The sequence below is a fragment of the Oratosquilla oratoria genome, chromosome 4 (assembly GCF_046742065.1).
Source record: "Oratosquilla oratoria isolate Oo_2021 chromosome 4, ASM4674206v1, whole genome shotgun sequence".
In the NCBI taxonomy this organism is placed as follows: domain Eukaryota; kingdom Metazoa; phylum Arthropoda; class Malacostraca; order Stomatopoda; family Squillidae; genus Oratosquilla; species Oratosquilla oratoria.
The window spans coordinates 84,421,358-84,445,354 of NC_134780.1; the positions used below are offsets into that span (position 1 = coordinate 84,421,358).

The window sequence follows — 23,997 nt, forward strand, 5'->3', positions numbered from 1 at the left end:
GGGGGGGTTGCTGATTTAATGAAGCGGCCTTGCTGTGGATGTGCTGTGTCTTGCGACACTGCTTCTGACCCAGGGCAGTGGACAAGGTGCAGGGATGACCCGTCATCCAGGAGGTGCTAAGATAAGAGGGAGGGTGGAGGGGTGTGGAGTGTATTCTGGGATGGAATGGGTGGGAATGATTTTATGCCTTTTCCTTTTTGCCCACCTCCCTTGTAAGGGGGAAAAAGCCTTGGTCTATGTATATATAATTTGTATTACAACCACATACACTTAACCCTCGATTTAACAGACAAATACGTGCAGACCCTTGTTCTTTATTTGCAAAAGTCCGTTATTTGAAAATCGGGTCTGTCCTTTACCAATACTGGATACCGGACATAAGTCCGTTACATAGAAAATTGTCCGTTAGGTTTCGGCATGCACATACATATTAGATATGTAATAAAAAGCTACAGTACATATGTATAATGATGTACATTACATATAAAGAAGAAATTGAACCATTTCTTACCTTAAATCTAGACAAATTTTCATTTTATGGACTTTGTCCTGTACTATTTGACTGTTACTACCAGACACCTATCAGACAAATTTTCATTTTACAGACATTATCCTGTATTTGACTGTTACTACCGGACACCTATCGGACAAATTTTCATTTTATGGACTTCGTCTGGAATTTCAGTGTTACTACAGGGCACACTTTTTTGTCGCTAAATCGAAAGTCTGCAAATTCGAGGTCCGCTAAATCGAGGGTTGAGTGTATATCTAATGACCCAATTGCTAGGGTTCTGGTTGGAGTCCCCTTCCCTGATCTACTTATGCCTTGAGTTTTCACAGGCAGAACATATGGAGAGCAGGATCCCCAGTCCCATAATTCCATCCCAGTCACCTCTTACAATATGTATGGAAAACAAGATAGCAAGCGCCCCTTATCACCACTGGGGGATACAGAAAAGGTAGTCACAGAAGTGGTAAAGGACAATTTCAAGGGAATAGCGTAAAGGAGAGACAGCTGCAGAGCAAAAATACCATAATTTTTCTAGAGTAAACATTTTACTTCTAACATAGACAAATGTGTGGCTCCAGCCTATGTGGGTGCCCCAAAATAGTCCCTAAAGCATTGGCTGCATGTTACCATGAAGTCAATACCCCAATATGGGGGAGAACCTATTATATACATATTTTAATACAAAAATTATATACACATGACCATTCTAAGAATGGTGGAGAAAAGCAAAATCTACTACATTTTAAAAATAGAACACAATAAATTCTACTAGGGCTAGAAAGCAACAGAGTAATTTGGTTAAATGTTATGCATAAGCAAAGCCATCACTCCATCTGTGGGAGAAGCAGTGCACACAAATACCTGATTATCTGTTATGCTTTTTCCTTGGTCTCTGTGTGTAGAATAATTTCTAAGCCTGTTACAGGCTGAACTTACATTGCTGTGAGACCTATCCATCACCAAGCTGGCATTATCCACCACATCTTCAGTTGCTTGATCCACTCTGCTGCCATCACCACTGCTCTCCTGATAATAAATCATATACCAGTGACAACTAGCCTCTTTCCCATTGACTTCACATTCTGAATCACATGAGTTCAAGAACAAAGGGTCCACATCTCGATCTGGCCACGAAAATATCTTCGTCTCAGAATGGTCCCATATATAACTGGAAGAGGCAGATTCATTTTGCTCCCCCTCTCCACAATCTGTATTTTCACTCTCACTTGTTTCCTCATTACAATAGAATTTACTTTTATGCATATTTTTATTCACTTGCTTACTGTCAATCCCTTTACTGTCACTTTCAACCATTTTGCTTAATCTGTAAGTGCCAAAAGTTAGGTCACAAAAGCACACCTTTCACGCACATCTCAGCATACTACTACAATGTCAAGAGTTTTCATGATTTTATCAAACAGCTCCTCCCTAAACTATGATCTTTTAGGATAAAAATATTCCATTGTCTCTTTTGCTCAGTGAACAAGATAAGGACTGATAGCAACTGTTACTAATATCAAATCAACTATCTCTTTGGCATAATTCACTCCCATGTAAACTAATCAATTATCTTGTCAATGAATGTAATCAATTTTCACTATCTGACAACATTTCTTGCATAACCTCTCCATATAATTATTATTCTATAGTTAACACCCCTTGGGGAGGACATACTGAGTACAATACAAGAAAGCAATGATACACTTATGATGGAACATATAAATCGGATGTACAGCACAATCTCATCTAAAACTATGGTATTGAATAAGGTCTAACCAGAGCCAGGAATTAAATTGGGGGGGGGGGGTAATCATGCTTTAAGGGGGGTTGTGCTGTACTGTGCCCACACACACTTCTATATCATAATCATTGATAATATTTGATATGCCTGTAATGATAGCTACAATTCTATATTTAATGTAAATACATCATGTATCACAAATTCATCATAAACTTAGCTTATTTTTTGTAAGTTTTCTGGTGTGGTGTATATGTAATACTTTTGAATAAAAATAAATTTGGGGGGCTAAGCCCCCCCCCACCCATAGCCCTACCGTGGTAGTCAAACCCATTAATAACCTATTTGGACTTAGTCAACTTCAATTAAAAAATATTAGGAAGACAAAATTTAATTCAACTATCATTCCTCAATCAAATTCATTCAACAGTGCACTCTAGATCATATGCTGCACAAGGTGAACCTTGGGAACTCATATAACAAGAGCTATGGGGAGGCCTCAGGACCACTGCCAGCCATTGCTGCAGGGCTTCAGATTTCTTGTCAGTGGAACTCAGGGTAACCATTTTCATTATATAGTGATGTCCAAAAGGGTGTGTAGAATAGTACTGGATATGAATTAGCCGAGGACAAATAAGTGGCAAAATGTCTGATCATCATCTTGTGGAAAAATTGTAAGCAGATGTAACAAGGAAAAATAGGAAAAATAGGAGGGAGGCAGAGAGGAGCTAAAAGTGAATTAAGTGATAATGAGAAAGAATAAATGGACCAAGTAAGTCTATACGTGTGGAATGTAATGAACAAGAGGATAGAATAGGGGACAGAAAAAAGGGTACATGTACTTTAAGGAGGAATTTCTGAAGTGTGCAAAAATGGTGTGAGGGATGAGGTGAATGGTGGAAGTATAAGAAAACACAATGAAAAATGAAGGGAAAAGATGTTTATGGCAGAGGCACAAAAGTGGTGTATTTACCTAGTTGTAATGTACGGGAGGGGAGCTATGCTCGTGGTGACCCGTCTTTGTATCTCTCCACATCAAGTTTTATCTTAAAATCTTGTATAGTGTTTGCACATACTGTTTTGTTGTCTAATCTGTTCCATGTATTAATCACTCTGTGTGGGAAACTGTTCCTTTTCAAGTTTTTTCTATAACAATCTTTTTTTCAGTTTTTTTTCCATGTCCTCTCGTTTTACTGCTGTCCCACACTAACAGGTCGTTCCTGTCTAAAACTTCCATTCCTTTCATTAATATGTAGATAGTCAGCAAATCTCCTCTCTCCTCTTTGTTCCAGAGTTGGTAGGTTCAATTTAGATAGTCTTTGCTCATATGTTAGTTTGGCGAGTCAGTGCTAGTTTGGTTGTCGCTCTTTGTAATCTTTCTAGTTTCTTAATATTCTTTTTGGTACTGGGTGTCCATAGTGATGCTGCGTACTCAAGTTTTGGTCTTATTAGTGTAGTTAGTATTTTCTTTATAATTTCTTCATCCATATAAGTAAATGCCACTTTGATTGACCTCAATAAATTGTAGGTTTCTCCAAATATTTTTATATGCTTATCTGGTTTCATGTCCTTTCCAATCATCACTCCAAGATCTTTTTCAGTTTTGTTTTGTTTTTTTTTCCCAATTCTGTAATCTTTTGATATTCTGTTTTTACTCTTTCCAAATTCCATTATACTGCATTTCTTTATATTAAATTTCACTTCCCACTTTTGAGTCCAATTCCATATCGTGTCCAGATCTTGTTGCAATGAGTTGCAGTCCTCTTCCATTTTTACCTTCTTAAGTAATTTTGCATCATCTGCAAAAAAATTCATATAGCACTCCACGCCTTCATTCATGTCATTAATGTATACGGCGAACATGATCGGGGCCAGTACCGGTACTGATCCTTGCTGGACACTGCTTTTTACTTCTTCCCAGTTGGAGAATTTTTCTCTAACTACAACTCTCATTTTCTTCCCAATCAGGAAGTCTTTCATCCATTCCAATAATTTTCCTCTGATGCCATCCTTTGACTCTATCTTATTTATTAGTTTCCTATGAGGTACCTTATCGAATGCCTTTTGCAGGTCCAGAAAAGCACAGTCCACCCATCCATCTCTTTCTTGTATTATGTCTACTAATCTTGAGTAAAAGCAGATCAGATTTGTTGTACATGATCTCCCTTGTCTGAATCCAAATTAATTTGGGTTCAGTATAGATTTTTCTTTCAGGTATTTAACCCATCTGTTTTTGACAACTCTTTCACAAATTTTTGCTATTGTGCTTGTTAGTGAGACCAGTCTGTAGTTAGATGGATCTTCTTTATTACCTCCCTTATAAATTGGTACAATGTTTGCCTTTTTCCAGTCCAATGGTAATTTTCCTTAAGTGAGGATTTATTTATATCATATGTATTAAAAATGGAGAAGTAAAGCAGAGATTAGGTGCTAGAAGAAAGCTGTTTATTAGGATGGACCAATGTTGAGGTGGTTTAGGGACATAGAAAAAAAGAAACGAGGAATAACTAATAGTAATAAAGTATGGAAAACAAAAGTATAAAGTCAGTACAAGAGGAAGACCAGTAATGAAATGAATGGATGGGGTACAATTTTTTTGAATGCATGTATAATGTCAACAGATCTAGGAGATAGTTCAAGAGGTACGAGTGCACTGAGAGACAATGAATGACATATCCTAGGGGGATGTTTCCCATAAATGATCTATAGATGACTGGATGTAAAGGCTGGTTATATCAAGAAGTGGTGGAGGTAAGATTTCAGCTGCCAGGTCCTGTAGTGCAGATGTACTTTGCTACACTGGATCTGACCCCATGCACTGTGGTAGGGTAGGGGAGGCAGATAAACCTTCATCCCCAATGTTCTACAAATTACAAGGGGTAGAAGGCCAATGGTATATACACATAAAATTCAAAGTAACATCTGTTATACTACTACTAAATATCTAGGGTTCAAAGACACAAAAGAATAAAAGTCCTCAACAACTCAAGCCCCAGAGATATACACATAATGGAACAAGTACTGCATGAATACTGTAAATATCTGGATACCTTAAATTTACTCAGATTATATATTACACATGCTATTCTATTGAAATATACAACATAATGTGTGGTTTAAGTAAAACTGACATCTAAATTCCATTATGAAAATGTCATAAAATAATTTTTCAACTGTACAGAACTTTAAATTAAAATCTAGAACAGTTCATAATAGATTTTTTTTCTGCTGGACCAACCAGCACACTTCACACTCTCAACTTGTATCTTGCAGTTTTATGGGGTTATCCAACATTAAGAAAAACTAATCTGTACTTTTGCATTTATAAATGGCTGGTCATGTACAGGTGCATTCTTACTCATATTCCAAAATGCATATCTTTCTATAGTAGGGATGCAATGACATGCAAATTAGCTAATTACTGATTAAGAGGCATTGCCTTGTCTGCCAATATTGATTAATCAGCCACCAATTATCTATAATGTAATAATTTATCATGAGATGAAAATTTACCTATCTATATACTAATAGGCTTCTTCCCCTTTATAAAATAGGTAGCCAGCCAAAGCATGCACCTTTCCCCCACCCATCAACTACTTCCTTTTTATCTCAGCTCTTTATGGATGAAGGGTCATTCCTGTCTCCTCCCCACTGCCCAGAAGGGTCAGAAGCAATGCAGAAAGATACAGCACATCCATAGAAAGGCCAGCTGCTTCATTTAAAAAGCAACTCTCCCTCCTTATCCCCTCAGGTGAAAATAGAAAAGATGAGTATAAATCCCTCTGTGGCACAACTTACTTTTCATTCACAACCATTCGCCACTCATAACTATCACTTGCCTTCTCCCTTCCCACCTCAACAGGCATTCCCCTTTTACTCAAAGCCTCCTTCACCCTACCCATCCATCACATTCTTGGTCTACCCCTCAGGATCACTCCATCCACCTCTGCCTTTTACATTCTTTGCTCGTCTTTCTTCATTCATCCTTTCCATGTGCCCAAACCATCCCAAAATTCTTTCATTTACTCTATCTGCCAGCTCCCATTCCCCTCTTAACCTCACTTCTCACTCTATCCATCCATGTAACACCCACAATACTTCTCAAACACTTTATCTCAAACATATCTAAATTTCTCCTTTCTGTCTTAATTAAATTTCTCCTTTTTGCCTCCATTAAATTCAGTCTCTACCCCATACAGTGTTGCAGGAACAATTATCCCTTCATACAGCTTACATCCACCTCCACTCCTCTATTCCCTGCTAAAGTGACCCTAAATGCTAAAAACTATCCACTTCTTCAATCCTTTCTCCTAAGACTTACCTCTACCTTACTGCCATCCTTACCTCTTGTAATCTCACAAACTTATTGTAACACACATTTACTTTCAATTTCCTCCTATCTCATACCTTCCCAAACACCATCACCAACCACCTAAGGGTCTTCTTCTGACCCAGACACAAGTGCAGTGTCATTAGCAAACTTACCTATACTCTATCTCCAATCTTCTATCCATCATCTTTACATCTGTACGAAAGTGGAAGCAGCCGACAAGTCTATCGAAACAAACACCATGTGAGGACAGGGCCTTTATTAGTATGACGTTTTACTTGTTACTTGAAAAAGCTGTAATAACAAGCGAAACGTCCTACCAATAAAGGCTCCATCCTCACATGGTGTTTATTTCAATAGACCTTTACATCTACTTTCTATACCACCCCCTCCATGTACACACTGAAAAGCCAAGGCAACATAACACACCCCAAGTGCAGGCCCACCTTCATCTCAAACCACTCACTCTCCCCATTCCTAATCCTAACACAAGTTCTACTACCACGTAAAAGTCTTAGACTGCCTTTCACAACTTTCCCCCTATGCCATATATCTGCAATACCTCCCATAATGGTTTCCTGTCTACCCAGTCATAAGCCTTCTCCAAATCCATATAGGCACAAAATATATTTTTACCTTTTGCCAAAAATTTACACAAATCTGCTTTACCACAAAATATGATCAATGCTTCAGCTACCTTCCCTGAGCCCATACTGTTCCTCACCAAATACTGACTCTGCTCCTCCCCTAATCCTCTCAATTAACACCATCCCTTAGGCCTTTCCAACTACACTCAACAAAATAAGCCCTATAAGACTATTACATTCACATTTGTCCCCTTTTCTTTTGTAAAGCAGAACTATACTGGCACCCCTTTAGTCCTCTAGCACCCTCCACTCCCTTAAATACACATCAAACAACCTCATCAGTTGATCCACTATAATCACTCCTCCCATTGCAATACACTCCACATGACACCCATCCAATCCAGGTGCTTTACCAGCTTTCATTATTTTCAATGCTCATTGTACCTCATCTTTACCTATATCCCTATATTTTTTTCGTCCATCACAGTAATTTTCCTGTCTCCTCCCACTCCCATGATCAAGCCCTCCCTAACCTCTTCCACATTCAACTATTCTCAGAAATACTCTACCCATCTTCCCCTTACCACCTACTCTTCCATTAACTTCTGCCCATCTACACTTTTTACCTTTTCCTCTCTACCTGCTTCACCCCCTTACTCTTTCCACTTCCTTCCAAAACATCATTTTATTTTCAACATTTTCTGTCATATTCCCTACTTCATTTTACATCTGCTCAACTCTTTGCCTCCTTCACTTCACATTTTGTTTTTCTTTTGTACTTCTCACATGCTTCCCTAGTCCTCCTTTGCACCCAATCTGCATATGCTTGATTTTTTCTTTTATTACCTTCTTGACTTCTTCATCCACCCCATTCACTACCCTTCCTTCTATTCATTCCCATCCTCTTTGTACCACATACCATCTATAAACACTTGTGTCACTTCCTTAAAGCATACCCATTCTTCTACTTCTACCTCTTCTCTCACCCTTACCACCTCCCATACCTCTCTCAGCTTCTCCTAGTATTCTTTTTCATTTTCTTTCTCATTCAATTTGTTAACTATTGGCATTTCTCTACCTCCCACCCTTTTCGTCCTCTTCCATTTTTTTTCCACTTTCAATTTTCCTTCTACCAAAACATGATCTGACATTTCCCCCACTCTCTCCCCTGAAAACATGAACATCCAGAGCTCTTCCTATCCTTCCTTTAGATACCACTACATAGTCCATTAATGCTCTATCAACCACCCTTCTGTCCACCACCCTTTCCCTTGTATAACTATCCTTAGTGTTCTTCTTAAACACTGTGTCAGCTATCATTAACTCCCTTTTTAAACATATTTCCAACATTATCCCTCCACTAATCTTTGTACCTGGCAACCCAAACTTCCCTCCTATGCCATCTACTGGCTTATCCCCTACTCTAACACTGAGATCCCTCAACACCATTACATTTAGATTCCTCCCAAAATTCTCTACACACTCACTCAAATCTGTCCAAAAAGCCTCCCTTTTCACAAAAACCAACATCTCCCATACTAGATTTACTGCCTTGGCATCTACATCATGGGAACAGCCACCCCAACCCAAGAATGGAGAGAGTAGGGGGCCAAACTGCCACAAGAAACCCTTGCCATCTTCTAAGCTACCAGAGGAGACTGGATAACGGCATTGTGGGCAAATGCCCAGGATGTAACACTTCACCCCATACTATTCAACACATCATGGAAGACTGCATTATACACAATCACACAGGCAAACAACACAACATACACTCCACAAAGGATTTGTGGGAAAACCCCGTTTTAGCCGTGGCATTCCTTGGGGAGATGGGACTGCTCGGACAGACAGTCTAGGGAACAACAACAACAATGACCCTTGCCACCCCTGCACATGGCACAGATCCCTGGACCCAGGCAAGTATCACTACACATATGTTTCCATCTTGTTCAATCACTGTGTGACCACAACACGTTCATGTGGTATGTCCACTTATATTGGAATAAAACCAAAAAACAATTTGTTTCTCATATACTTTAACTTCTCTAAAGAGAAGTAAGAACTATACTGGCACCATCCAGCTCTAAGACAATACTAACACAAAATGAGCCTGGCTACAGCATCAAACTGCCCTAGATGCACCTACTATAAGGAAGACAATGAACTCATCACCCTACACTACCACACTAACAATCCCTAATCATACATACATACATACATATACCAAGGCTTTTTCCCCCTTCCAAGGGAGGTAGCCAAAAAGGGAAAGGCATAAAAACACTCCCACCCATTTCATCCCTAAATACACTAAATACATTTCATCCCTAAATTATATCACTAGCTAAACAACAATCCCTAATCAACAACACAATATTTCATCCCTGAGTGACCTATGGACCAACCCAGCATCTGTTGTCAGTTGTCTTGGGACACATGGGTTTCCTCCAAGTGAGACCTGGGGCTATAGATTAATTGACTGTATTTTTACAAATCAAATCCAATGTTTTCTGAATTTCTCGATCACCCAGTGCAGCAGACAGGTTTGACCAAAGAATGCTATAATGATTTGGGAATATGGAAAGAATGACTGAAGAAAGACTAGCAAAATGTGTAGGAAACAGAAGTGAGTGGTAGTGAACAAGGCATTGGATGCAAGAGGAATGTTTGTCAATCAAGGAAGAGAGAGTGCATAACATAGGAGTGAATACAGTAGTTGTAAATGGATGAGAAAATGGTGTAGGAGCCCAAAGTAATTTCTTCTCGTCTACTCAGTACATTTCATAAGTGGATGTGTGGGGGGGGGGGGATTCACCATAAAATGAAGCTGAGGGAGTAAACCCGATCTGGCTGTTAGCCCTTGCTGTGGAGATGCTATGTACTTGTTTTACCTCTAACCTGAGCAGTGTGGTGGAGAGCAGGGATGACAATTCACTCATAAGGAGCTAAGATGAGAGAGACAACGAATGGGATGGGTGTGAGATGGATATACATTTAAGCTCAGCCATCTCCCTTATAAGAATGGAAAAGGCATTTTGATATACATTGGTATATGCTTCGTCACCAATGATTTTCTTACTACAGCATGCCTGCCTATTAATGATGATAATAAAAAAATAGGAATGGGCAGTTATCAAAACCAATCAATTAGTCAAAAAGCCAATCGGCAAAATGGCCAATAATCAGTTACCCAATGGGTAATAAATGCAACCTCATTTCATATACACTGCAAAAAAAAAAATAAAAACACTCACCATGCTGCCATGTCTTTTACTGGTCTTTGGAGATTTGATACTCTTGCGCAGCTGAACCTGTGAGTCCCTGTTCGATGGTCTTGGTGGCAATGGTGGAGGCATATCAAAGGTGTCCCCAGCAACTGCCCCTGGACTTAGCAGACCATCATAAATATCATGGATAGGATCTGATCTTGTGCTGCTTGCCCCAGCATACATGTACTCAAATGGATCCACTTGCTCATAGTAACTCACTTCATCATCTTTCTTCTGTTTCACTGACTTGAATTTTAGCATCTCTTCTGCTTCACTACTTATTTCAACTGATCCACTTACTGAAACCGCTTGATTACTGTTATCTATTTGAGTCACTGATTCATCATTTCCTTGTTTTTTTCTCTCTTCTTTTTCTTTCAATATTAAGGGATCAAATACTTCTAAAACACTTTCACTACTTGCACACCAACCTCTAAGATCTATCAAATCCTCACCTATTGACCTTAATCCTGATAAACTGTCAATAGAAGATACTTGAGAAGATATAGATGATTTAGCTGGAGTAAAGATGGTGTTAGTTATGGAACTTGAAACAGCACTTCCAGGGATACTAAGCTGGTTGGCAATAGTACTTAAATGTTTCAAATCAAGTACTGGACACCTCTGAGGGAGAACTGGTGGTGTCTGTGGACTAGACACTGTATTATCTTGACTCTGCCTTACAAAGACAGAAGCTTGAGTCACTTTCCCTACAACATTAGTTTTCTGAACCAACCCATAACTTTTACTTGAGCTGTTTGCAAAATATTGTGCTCCATTTTGTGCAACTGGGTTCCATGGTTGGCTAGTCTGCCGTGACAGAGCAATGTTACAAGGCTGAGTACTTGGGCACATACTAACTGGACCAAATACTGAAGACACAGGTGTATGTGAAATGGCATTTTTACCAGTACTTTGGCTTGGAACAACTGGAACCAAAGCACTCCGGCTTTTATTAAGAGACTGTAGCATTTCTAGCAGATCATTTTTTGCCTTTTCTGGACTATTGAAAGACATCAGATCATTTTCTGCTTGATGCTCCTCTTTGCCATTTGCTACACCTGATATATGATCATTTGTTGAGCTAATCCTATCTTCACATCTTCCTGAACTCCAGGAATCTGATATAAGACAACTCATATCCTTAGGAACAGCACCATGAGCCTGAGAAAGTTTGCCAGACCTCTTGGGAATAGGTGGCTGAGAGTCAGATGGTGTGGGTCTTGGCCTTGACCTAACCTCCAGTCTGACTGATGGAGTTGGGGTTTGAGATCTTGGCCTATCTGCTCAAGAAAGGAAGAGAAAAGAAAAGAAAAATATAAGTACTGACATAATGCATATCAAAATATATATACATACATATATACATACATATATATATATATATATATATATATGTATATATATATATAATACGTATATACGTACATATATATACATATATATATATACATATATATATACAGATGCTCCTCAACTTACGTTTTAGTTACGTTCTGAACGGCCGAACGTAAGTTGAAAATGAACATTAAGTTGTTACTGTACTATACATCCGTAAATTCTATTACTGTATCTTATAAAACACCCCTAAATAATTAATTATACACATAACATTGTAAAATAATAACATTAATTTCAAATAAATTAAATTCAAGCAACATAAATTGAGATGGTGGAGGAGGAGGGGGAGGAGGAGGCAAGGCATGTTCAGTTTGTCGTTTGTGCAATGTAAACAATGGACGCAGCGTCATGCGCAAGTATCGTTTGAACTACAGAGAGCGCGCTAAACTAAAAAATTCACTCCAATTTTTTTTACCGTCAGTTCAAACGTAAAATCGAAAAAACGTAAAACGAATGAACGTAAGTAGAGGAGCGTCTCTATATATAAAATTCACTCCCATCCACCCATCTTCCCTCTCATCTTAGCTCCTCAGGGTGATATTGTCAAGATATAATAGGGTGATGATATTGTCACCAAATATATAAGTGTTGGTTGTCAGCAATGAAATACATTTACTGTTTAAGATTAGGAATAAAAATGTTGACTTCATGGATGATGGATCATCCTTGTATCCTGTCCGCTACCCTGGGTCAAAAGCAATTCAGCAAGACATAGCACATCCATGGCAGGGCCGCTTCACTTAAAAGACAACCCTCCCTCTCCATCCCCTCATGCAGAAAAAGAGAAAATATGTAGAAATCCCTTTGGGCTGCATCAAATTATCATTCATACATAACTACTCCCCACCCCCTACCCCTTCCCTCCTTGCATCAAATTAATTATTATCTATACATAACCATTCTCCACTCATCCCTATCTCCAGCCCTCTCCCTTACTTGCTTAAAAGACATTCCCCTCTTGTTCAACACCCTTTTCACCCCCATCCATCCATCCATCCATCCATCTCATCTTTGGTCACCCCCTTTTGTTCACTCCCTCCAACTCTGCCTTCCACACCTCTTTCACTAATCTTTCTTCAATCATTCCAATACTTTTTCATAAGTCAAACCATTCCAATACTTTTTCATAGGTCAAACCTCGATTAACAAGCACCTTGCATAATGATAATGAGCCCAAACTATGGTAAAAAATTACTCACTGAACGAGCAACGCTTCACATAATGAGTCACAAGGAGAATACATTAGGTTCATTGTATCCTACACGTGACTCACTCCCAACCAGGGTTGGCATTTCGTGCAGCTGATAGTATTTAGCAGACTTTTGGGATATAACAGATTTTTAAATATGGAATCCATTCAAGTAATTATTTATAATATTTTATCTATACATGGATGGGGTGGTGCAAGAGGCAAATGCAAGAGTAGTGGGTCGGGGATTGGAGATAATTAAAGAAAATGGAGAAAAGTGGGAGATAAGCCAGCTGTTGTTTGCTGACGACACTAGCGCTTGTGGCAGGATCAGAGGAGGGATTAAGGAAATTAGTGACAGAGTTTGGGAAGGTGTGCGAAAGAAGGAAGTTGAAGATTATGGGATGTGCAAGGGGGAGAATGTGGCAGCAAACTGGAAGCGAGTATTAAGGGAGAAAGACTGGAGGAAGTGGATATTTTTAGGTACTTGGGTGCAAGTGTGGTGGGAAAGGGAAGAGTGGAGATGGAGATACAATGTAGATTGAGAGAAGCGAGCAAATGTTTTGGGGGATTAAAAAGTGTAATGAGAAATAGACATCTGGGAATGGATGCTAAGAGGAGATTGTATGAAGGAGTGATTGTGCCAACAGCACTGTATGGGGCAGAAACATGGAACATAAGAGAGGAAGAGAGGAATTTGAATGTGTTTGAGATGAGGTGCCTGAGAAGTATGACAGGGGTTACTAGGCTGGGTAAAGTGATAAATGAGGAGGTGAGGAGGAGAATGGGAGTGGGAATAGAGTTGGAAGATAGAATTGATGAATGAGTATTGGGATGGTTTGGACACATGTAGAGAATGTGTGATGAAAGATTAGTAAAAGAGGTGTGGAAGGCAGAAGTGGAAGGAGTGAGCATGAGATGAATAGATAGGGTAAAATGGGTACTGTATTGGGAAAGAGGGGAATGTCTGTAGAGGAATGAAGGTAGAAGACAGAAGATAGGGGTGAATGGAGAAAGGTTGTGAATGGATGATGCTGTGATGCATGGGCGTGGATGGGGGATGGGGGGTGAGGAAGTGTGAATAATAATTTGAAGCAACCCAAAGGGATTTCTCTCTGTCTTCTCTTTTTCTGCACTACAGGACGGAGAGGGAGGGTCGCCGATTAAACAAACCAAACTTGCTGTGGATGTGCTGTGTCTTGTTACACTGCTTCTGACCCAGGGCAGTGGGCAAGATGCAGGGATGTCTCATCATCCAGGAGGAGCCAAGATAAGAGGGAAGGAAGGGGGTGAATGGGAGTGGAATATGTGGGTATGGAATTGGTGGGAGTGGATTTTATGCCTTTGTTTTTTGACTACCTCCCTTATGAGGGGGAAATAGCCATTGGTATATGTATGTATATATGTTTGCCATTATTTCAGTAATGTTTATTAAACTTTGTAAATAGTAACATCTTATGACACTGTTTTAACATAAGAAAATTCACCACAGATAATTTCTTTTAACAATTTTGTTGCAAATGTAGCAGTTCTGACAACTAATGCAGGTGCCTTACATGGTCTCATAATTTTAATAACTGCTTTTACTTCATCTTTTCTTATTTCTCTTTCATTTTCCTCACTCATCATTGGCATTTTCTTACAGCTTCCCACTGCAACTACCTTTCCTCCCTATCTTCCTTCACATTTAGCAACTCCCTAAAATACTCTGCCCATCTTCCTCTTACTGTTGTCTCTTCCATTATCATCTCTCCATCAGCACCTTTTACCTTTTCTTCTCTCCTTGATTCGCCTCCTCTTCCTCTCTTAATTTCTTTCCAAAACATCTTTTTATTACTTTCAAAATTTTCTATCATACTCTTACCCCATTTCACATCTGCTCTCCTTTTTGTCTCCTTTATCTTATGCTTTACTTCTCTTTTCTTTGTACCTCTCATCCTATTTTGCAATCAATCTGTGAATGCTTGTTTCTTCTCTTTTACAACTTTGCTTCATCATCCCACCACTCACTACCCTTCCTTCTATTTCCTCCTGTCCTCCTTGTTCCACACACCATCTCTGATCACCTTGTGACTCCCTCCTTGAAACATCCCTATTCCTCCTTCACCCCTAGTTCTACTCTATCCTTAACTCCCTCCCACTCCTTTCTCAGCTTTTTGTACTCCTCCTTTTCTTTCTCATTTAAGCAGTTTACTCTAAGCATCTCCCTACCTCTGTCCTTTTCCTCTTTCTCCATCTATCCTCCATTATCAACTTACCTTCCACCAAAAAATGATCTGATATTCCCCCATTCTCTCCCTTAGGAACATGTATGTCCAAAACTCTTATTAGTCTTCTCCTAGGTACCAATATATAGTCCATTAAAGCCCTATCACTCTCCCATCCACCACCCTCTCCCATGAGTACTTATGCTTGACTTTCTTCCTAAACACTGTGTTTGCTATCATTAACTCTTTCTAGAAACATGTACACCATCAACTTGCCACTAAAAAAAATTCCTGGCACTCCACACTTTCCAACCACTCCATCTATTGGTTTGTCTCCTACCCTAGCACTAAGATCTCCTAATACCACATTGACATTTCTCCCTGAACACTCTATGCACTCATTTAAATCTATCCAAAAAGCCTCCCTTTCCTCTACACTCTCTACCAGGTCCATATGCACTTACAAAGACCCACATCTCCCTAACAGTTTCACCTTCATCCACATTAACCTTGAAGAAACCTTCCACTCCACCACACACTTACCTATCACTTCATTTACTAATATAGCCACCCCTTCTCTCCCTTGTCCTCTCTTCATTCCTGACACCCTCCCAACTACACTCCCAAACTCAAACTCACCTCTCCCTTTCAACTTGTTTCATTCAATGCCAACACATCCATCTTTCTTCTCACAAACACACTGCCTATCTTTTCAATTTTACTCCCATCTGTACCACATCTACGCACATTAAGACCCAAACCTTAGGAGTCTGGTTGGAAAACTCCCAGACCTTCTTATGCCTTTGCTTTTTTTAGGAATGTCCCCTTTGGGGCTACAGTGAGTAGGATGCCTAGTCCTATCCCTGACCTGTTTTCATCACCTTTTCTGACTCAAGTGGGAATATTTGGTGGCAGTATTCTTTCTCTCCTACCAAAGGGTTCAGCAAAAAAGGAAATGTATATTCAGAGGAGTGGTATGAAAGTATTAAGAGTGGGGGGACAACAAAGCGTTCGGCAAGGTGCCACCAGAGACTACTAAATAACATCAAAGCCCATGGCATAGGAGGAAAAGTGTGAATGGATTAGAGCTTGGATCAGTAACAGAAAACAATGGGTCACCATAAATGGAGTAAAATGCAGGTGGGGCAATGTTACTAGTGGGATTCCCCAAGGCTCAGTTTTGGGTCCCTTGTTGTTCATTATGTATATAAACGACTTAGACAATGGGATAAATGGTGATGTTAGTAAGTTTGTGGATGACACTAAAATACATACATACATACATATACCAAAGGCTTTTTCCCCCTACATGGGGGGTAGCCACAAAGAAAAAGGCATAGAAACCACTCCCACCCGTTCCATTTCCTATATATTCCACTCCCCTCCACCCTCCCTCTTATCTTGGCACCTCCTGGATGATGGGTCATCCCTGCATCCTGTCCACTGCCCTGGGTCAGAAGCAGTGTCGCAAGACACAGCACATCCACAGCAAGGCCGCTTCATAAATTCGGCAACCCCCTCTCTCCGTCCCCTCATGCAGAAAAGGAGATGGGGAGAAATCCCTTTGGGCTGCATCAATTTTCTTCTCACACATACCTCCCCACCCCCCACCCACTCCCCCTCATGCATCATAGCATCATCTATACACAACCCCTCTCCATTCACCACCATCTTCCGTCCTCTCCCGTCCTTCCTCCACAGACATTCCTCTCTTTTGTAATGCCCCTTTCACCCCATCCATCCATCTCACCCCTCATATTCACTCCTTCCACCTCTGCCTTCTATACTTCTTTTACTAATCTTTCTTCACTCACTCTTTCCATGTGTCTAAACCATCCCAATACCCTTTCATCAACCCTATCTTCCAGTTCCCCCTCCACTCCTGTTATCCTCCTCACCTCCTCATTTCTCACTCTATCTAGCCTAGTAACCCCTATCACACTTTTCAGACATTTCATCCCAAACACATCCAAACTCCTTCCCCCCTCTCTCCCACACTCCATGCCTCTGCCCCGCACAATGCTGTTGGCACAATCACTCCTTCATACAACCTCCTCTCAGCATCCACTCCCAGATGTCCATTTCTCACCACACCCTTCAATCCACCAAGGCATCCACTCGCTTCTCTCAATCTACATTCCACCTCCACCCCCACTACCCCCTTTCCTGCCACATTCACACCCAAATACCTAAAACTATCCACTTCCTCCAGTCTTTCACCCTTAATGCTCACCTCCAGCCCGCTGTCACTCTCTCCCCTTGTACATCTCATCACCTTAATTTTAACCACATTTATCTTCAGCTTCCCTCTTTCACACACCTTCTCAAACTCTGTCACTAACTTCCTCAATCCCTCCTCTGATCCTGCTACAAGCGCAGTGTTGTCAGCAAACAACAACTGGCTCACCTCCCACTCCCCTCCATTCTCCTTAACCATCTCCAACCCCCGACCCACCACCCTTGCATTCATCTCTCGCACCACCCCATCCATGCAAAGATCGAACAGCCAGGGCGACACAACACATCCCCGACGAAGTCCCACCCCCACCTCAAACCATCCACCCTCTCCACCCCCAATCCCAACACAAGCTCCACCACTCTCGCAAAAACTCTTGACTGCTCTCAACAGCCCTCCTCCCATCCCACACATCTGCAGCACCCCCCACAGCGCCCTCCTATCCACCACGCCATAAGCCCTTTCCAGATCCATTAAAGCCCAAAAAACATCATTACCCTTTCCTATAGCCCTCTCACACATCTGCCCCACCACAAAGATCTGATCTACACAACCCCTACCCGTCCCAAACCTGCACCGCCCCCCACCAATCACTCCCCCCACCCCCCTCCCAATTAAGACCCTCCCAACTACACTCAACAAGCTGATCCCCCTGAAACCACCACACTCACACCTGTCCCCCCCTTCCCTTGTAAAGCTGAACCACACAGGCACTCCTCCAGTCCTCCGGCACCCCACCCTCTCTCAAACAAACACCAAACAACCTCACCAGCCAGTCCACCACCACTGCACCCCCCTCCTCAGACACTCTGCATAGCATTCATCCAGACCAGGCGCCCCACCCGCTCTCATCATCTTAACAGCCGCCCCCACTTCTCCTCCATTCTCCTCACTCATCACACTCATTTTCTTAGCGCTTCCCACTGCAACTACCTTTCCCTCCCTATCCTCCTTTACATTTAGCAACTCCCTAAAATACTCTGCCCACCTTCCTCTCACTGCCTTCTCTTCCATTATCATCTCTCCATCTGCACCTTTTACCTTTTCCTCTCTACTTGATTCGCCTCCTTTTTCTTTTTTAATTTCTTTCCAAAATATCTTTTTATTGCTTTCAAAATTTTCTGTCATACTCTTACCCCATTTCTCATCTGTTCTCCTCTTTGCTTCCTTTATCTTATGCTTAGCTTCCTTTCTCTTTACTTTGTACCTCTCATACGATTCCCTCATCCTAATTTGCAGCCAATCTATGAATGCCTGATTCTTTTCTTCTACACATTTCTTTGCTTCCTCATCCCACCACTCACTACCCTTCCAAATTACGACACCAAATTAAGTCAGGAGATGATGCAGAGATTTTGCAGGATGATCTTAACAAATTGTTCACATGGTCGGTGAAATGGCAAATGACCCTCAATATCTCTAAGTGTAAAGTGTTAAACATGGGGATACACAACCCCGAAAATAAATACAGCTTAGATAATACGCTTTTAGAGAAAACTGAGTGCGAGAGAGACTTGGGAGTTCTAGTGAGTTTGGACCTTAAAACCAGGAAACAGTGCATTAGCGCCAGGAATAAAGCTAACAGAGCATTAGGTTTCATTGCTAGGATGGTAACAAATAGAAGCATAGAGGTAATTATCAAACTCTATCTAGCGATAGTTAAACCCATCCTTGACTGTGCGGTACAGTTTTGGTCTCTGTCCTATAGAATGGAAATCAATTCACTAGAATCAGTACAGTGAAGAATGACCAAAATGATACATGGACTCAAAAATTTGCCTTACAAGGAGAGGCTTAGGCACCTTACCTTACACTCTCTGGAAAGATGCAGAGTGTGGGGTGATCTAATTGAGTGTTCAAGTGGATCAAAGGTTTTAACAAGGGTGATACAAACAAGGTCATCATATTAAAACAACAGGGCAGGACTCGCAGTAATGGATTTAAACTGAACAAATTTAGATTTAAGAAGGAAATAGGCAAGAATTGGTTTACTAATAGGGTGGTCAACGAATGGAATAGACTTAGTAGCCATGTAGTGAGCACTGAAACTATCAGTTGTTTTAAGAAACAGTTAGACATATAGACCCTAAAGTATCAGCTGCATGCTACTGGGCAACTTTAACTTCACAATAATATGCCGCCAATAACCCAGAATTTGAGTCTAGGTTAGGTTAGGTTAGAAAATTAGAGAATAGGAGACAGGACCCAACAAGCATTGCTCCTTTCCTGCACAGTATACAGACGCTCCTCAACTTACGTTTTAGTTAGGTTCCGAACGGCCGAATGTAATGTGAAAATGAACGTAAGTTGTTACTGTACTATACATCCATAAATTCTATTACCGTACCTTATTAAACACCCCTAAATCATTAATTATAAACATAACATTGTAAAATAATAACATCAATTTCAAATAAATTAAATGCAAGCAACATAAATTGAGATGGTTGAGGAGAAGGAGAAGGAGGAGGGGGAGGAGGAAGAGGAGGAGGCAAGGCACATTCAGTCTGTCGTTTGTGCCATGTAAACAATGGACACAGCGTCATGCGTAAGTATCGTTTGAACTACGGAGAGTGCGCTAAACTAAAAAATTCACTCAATTTTTTTTTACAGTCAGTTCAAACGTAAAATGGAAAAAACGTAAAACGAATGAACATAAGTAAAGGAGCGTCTGTACTACATTTAGGTAAATACATGAACCACACTAAAAGATAAATTATGGTTGTAACCACTGACTACAGTATACATGCCACAATGTAGGATTTATTAAGCTGTTTTTTACCTTTTAAAATACTGTGCCCCATAAGAAATACTGACTGCATAAGTCTATGAGTTTATACTGGAACTTTAGTCCTTGATGGATGTAACAAATAATTCTCTCAAGACTGAAAACTGATATCCTATCAATGCTAACCACTTTTTAACTTTTACCCTTCCCTTTTCTCATCTCTCCTTTAACACCTCTATGAATCCACCTCTTCAGGATTATATTGTCACCAAAGATAAAAGATTTGGTTGTCAGCTATGAAACACATTTACTATTTAAGATTAGGAATAAAATGTACTAACCTAAAATCAAGTACATTATTCTAACAGAAATTCTACAAGGCTTACCTTGAATGCCATTTTCCTTGTGAATCTTCTGAGACTGAGATCGACCAAGTTTTTCCCTGTGAATTCTTTCATATGCTTCCTTTTCTTCCTTCAGAGCACTGGCAATATCTGCATCAGAATACCTCCCTCCTGTCAATGTCCGCAGCTTTGGCGGGAGAGGTGGAGGCTCATCACCCATAGTGATCTGGAAGCCTTTCCTCACCAACAAAACTCACATCTGTTGGAATAAAGAAAATATATCAAGGAAAATAAAAAGGATTTTTAAACTTACCAGCATTCTAGAAAATGGTGACAGTCAGTGATAATAATAACTGTTGCTCCTAGTTCCAATCAGTCAATCCATTGACTCAGGTCTCCCTTGCAAGAAACCCACATTTCCCAAGTAACTGGCTAAGATGACTGAGTAGACCCATAAGCCACTCAGGGAAAAAATATTGGACTGTTAGAGTGGGCCATTTGAGAATAAGGTGCTCTGCGTTTCCTTATTTGCATTTGGGGCAGTTTGATTCTGTAGTGGTGCTGTTTCAATGCTAGGTGTTCCTGAACGCATGATTCACCAAGTGGAAACTGTAAACCCATAGCAACTGGAAACAGTCCTCAAGCCCTCCCACAGATCTCTTTGGAAATAAACTTTAGACTGCTGTATGTGTTGTATTGGTGAGGGACTTTCTATGTCAATGGCTGAAAGTAGCAGGACGAGAGCAATTGTAGGCTGTCAGTTCTCTTGACATTGACAGAGAGAGATCTTGGACCCAGTTCTGAGGTTGTGTCAGCCCATTAGGACTGCAACTACAGATGAAGGTGAGGGGGTAGACAGGTTTTGAAAATGGGCAGCTGCACTGTCCATCTTACAGAACCACCACAAGTAGGTACCCATCACTGATCCCTGAGAAAATATATATATATATATTTTTTTTTCTATAACTGCCCTTTTTGAGTTTCTTTTCATGTCTCCTTATATTTCTCTTATCCCAATTTAGTAAGGCTTCTCTATCAAGGACTTTCGCACCTTTCATGATTCTACAGATGGTTAGCAAGTCCCCTCTTTCTCTTCTTTGTTCCAGAGTCAGTAATTCCAGTTTTGACAATCTTTCCTCATATGACAGTTTTGAAAGTGTTGGGGCCATCTTCATAGTTACTCTTTGGATTCTTTCAATTTTCTTTATATTCTTTTTGGTACTGGGTGTCCATACTGTCACAGCATACTCCAGTGTTACTAGTATTTTCTTCACCATTTCTTCGTCCAAGTAGGTAAAAGCCACTTTTATTGATCTTAGCAAGTTGTAGGATTCTTTGACAATTTTGTTTATCTGTTTATCAGGAGACATGTCATTTGTGATGATTGCTCCCAGGTCTTTTTCAGATCCCACTTTCTTTACTTCCTTTGTACCAATTTTATATTGTCCTGGCTTTTTTTTTCCAAATTCTACATTTGTACATTTCTTAAGTGTTGAAGTCCACTTCCCACTTCCGACTCCATTTCCAAACCTTATTCAGATCTCTCTACAGCAATTCACTATCCATTTCAGTATTCACTTTCCTCAGCAATCTTGTTTCATCTGCAAAGAAGCTCATGTAACATTCCACATTTTCATCCATGCCATTCACATAAATAGCAAACATTACTGGAGCAATACTGATCCCTGTGGACAAGGTGCAGGGATGACCCGTCATCCAGGAGGTGCTAAGATAAGAGGGAGGGTGGAGAGGTGTGGAGTGTATTCAGGGATGGAATGGGTGGGAATGATTTTATGCCTTTTCCTTTTTGGCTACCTCCCTTGTAAGGGGTAAAAAGTCTTGGTATATGTATGTATGTATGTACTTTATGATTTTTTTTTTTACATCTAGTAAAGCACAATCAGCCCATCTGTCCCTTTCCTGTATTATATCTAATAGTCTGGAGTAAAAACAGATCAGATTTGTGGCACATGATCTTCCCTGTCTGAATCCAAACTGTCTCGGGTTTACTAAGGTGTTCTCATGCTGATGTTTTGTCCATCTATTTTTTATCACTTTTTCATAAATTTTGATTACTCACATTATAAAATATAAAGTCACTACTTTATTACTTGTACTCTTTTACTGTGAGTAATGATAAACATAGAAAATGTGATCAAACCAGTTAACAGAATCTGGGGCTAGCTCATGTACTACAAAAAATATATATATAATCAAGATGCTGATGCCGGCAACCTTGTGTACCCCACTTATGTCATTGTACCGAAGTGGTTAAAAGAAGTGTACACCGAAACAATACAGTGATAGAAAATTGAATATTAATTTTGTATGTTATAATGCATCAATGTATTAATACAGTATTATGGATTTTTTTGTCAAAATGAATAACAAAACATTGCTAAAAGCAGTAAACTACCCAACAGCCACAATAAGTGCCACCAGACACCATCTTTATTTTGATAGATATGGAAGTCAAAGAAATTAAAGCATGATAAATTGTTTTGTTCTAACCTAACCTGCATTTAGTAATCCAATACCTGTGAGGTCATCAGGATCGTCAGGGATGGCAATGGCATGTTTTGGCATCTGATTGGACTGGGTGGTGCAGAGGCATTTCATTGCTTCAAGAAAAGCATGAATTGATGCGTTTTATTTTTACAAAATTAATATTCAATATATTGAAATATCACTTACGCGTGCAAAAGGTAGCCATCACCATCATCAAACTGACACTGACAGGACTAGCCAGATGACACAAACATGCCATCTTGAACCTATCATTACAACTCCATTCGGTAGTGTATTTGCTTTTAGGAAGGTTTGTTGTTATTGATTTCTATCAAGAAAAGCATATATTACATTGATGTATTCTAATTTACCAAATCAATATTTAATCTTGTATTGATATATCACATAGGTGTGCACTTCCTTATAATAATGTACAATCACATCTAAAATTACAAGACAATGTTTCATTCTCAAATTCTTTGTCTATGTTTGCAAAAATTTACCTTTTCATCATATGGTAGCTTTCCTAGATATTTTGATCTTGCCCTTAAAATGATTAGTTTCCTTCAATGAACTAAAGGCAATAAAAAGTTTCTGGCAACAAGTGAGAAAATGCAAATAACATTCTGAGCTAGATCTACAACATTCATCGAAGCTGCCTTAACACTAGCTAGGTCAAACACCACCAGAGGCGCCACCATCTATGATGTCCGCCAATAGCGCTTCATTTTATGTACACGCCATTCAAACTGCCAAATTTACCTATCGTGGGAAATTTAATTCATAAAAATGTTGCGCGAGTGTATTTTACTATGATCATAGTAAATTTCAACCAATCACATCATCAGTTACATATTGGTACATAGAAACATGAAAAAATCATGGCAGCCTGCATTCAGCAGTAAATAAAAAATTTGTTCATGTTTCAATGAGAAAAATGAGCTAGAAAACT

At 39.9% G+C, this 23,997-nt stretch overlaps 1 protein-coding gene across 3 annotated transcripts in view; it reads right to left on the reverse strand.

Moving 5' to 3' along the window:
- The window catches only part of Pi3K68D (phosphatidylinositol-4-phosphate 3-kinase catalytic subunit Pi3K68D), a 119,514-nt gene that overhangs the window by 94,308 nt on the left and 1,209 nt on the right, over positions 1–23,997 (reverse strand). Inside the window, exons 2-4 of one of the 3 annotated variants that reach the window (XM_076184610.1) lie at positions 20,580–20,796; positions 10,418–11,715; positions 1,448–1,537 (exon numbers count right to left, since the gene is read on the reverse strand). In XM_076184610.1, coding sequence (XP_076040725.1) covers positions 1,448–1,537; positions 10,418–11,715; positions 20,580–20,757 — 1,566 coding nt within the window. In that variant the 5' untranslated portion in view covers positions 20,758–20,796. Of the gene's footprint in view, positions 1–1,372; positions 1,538–10,417; positions 11,716–20,579; positions 20,797–23,997 lie in introns of all 3 variants that reach the window. The other 2 variants (XM_076184609.1, XM_076184611.1) reach the window with 2 other exon arrangements.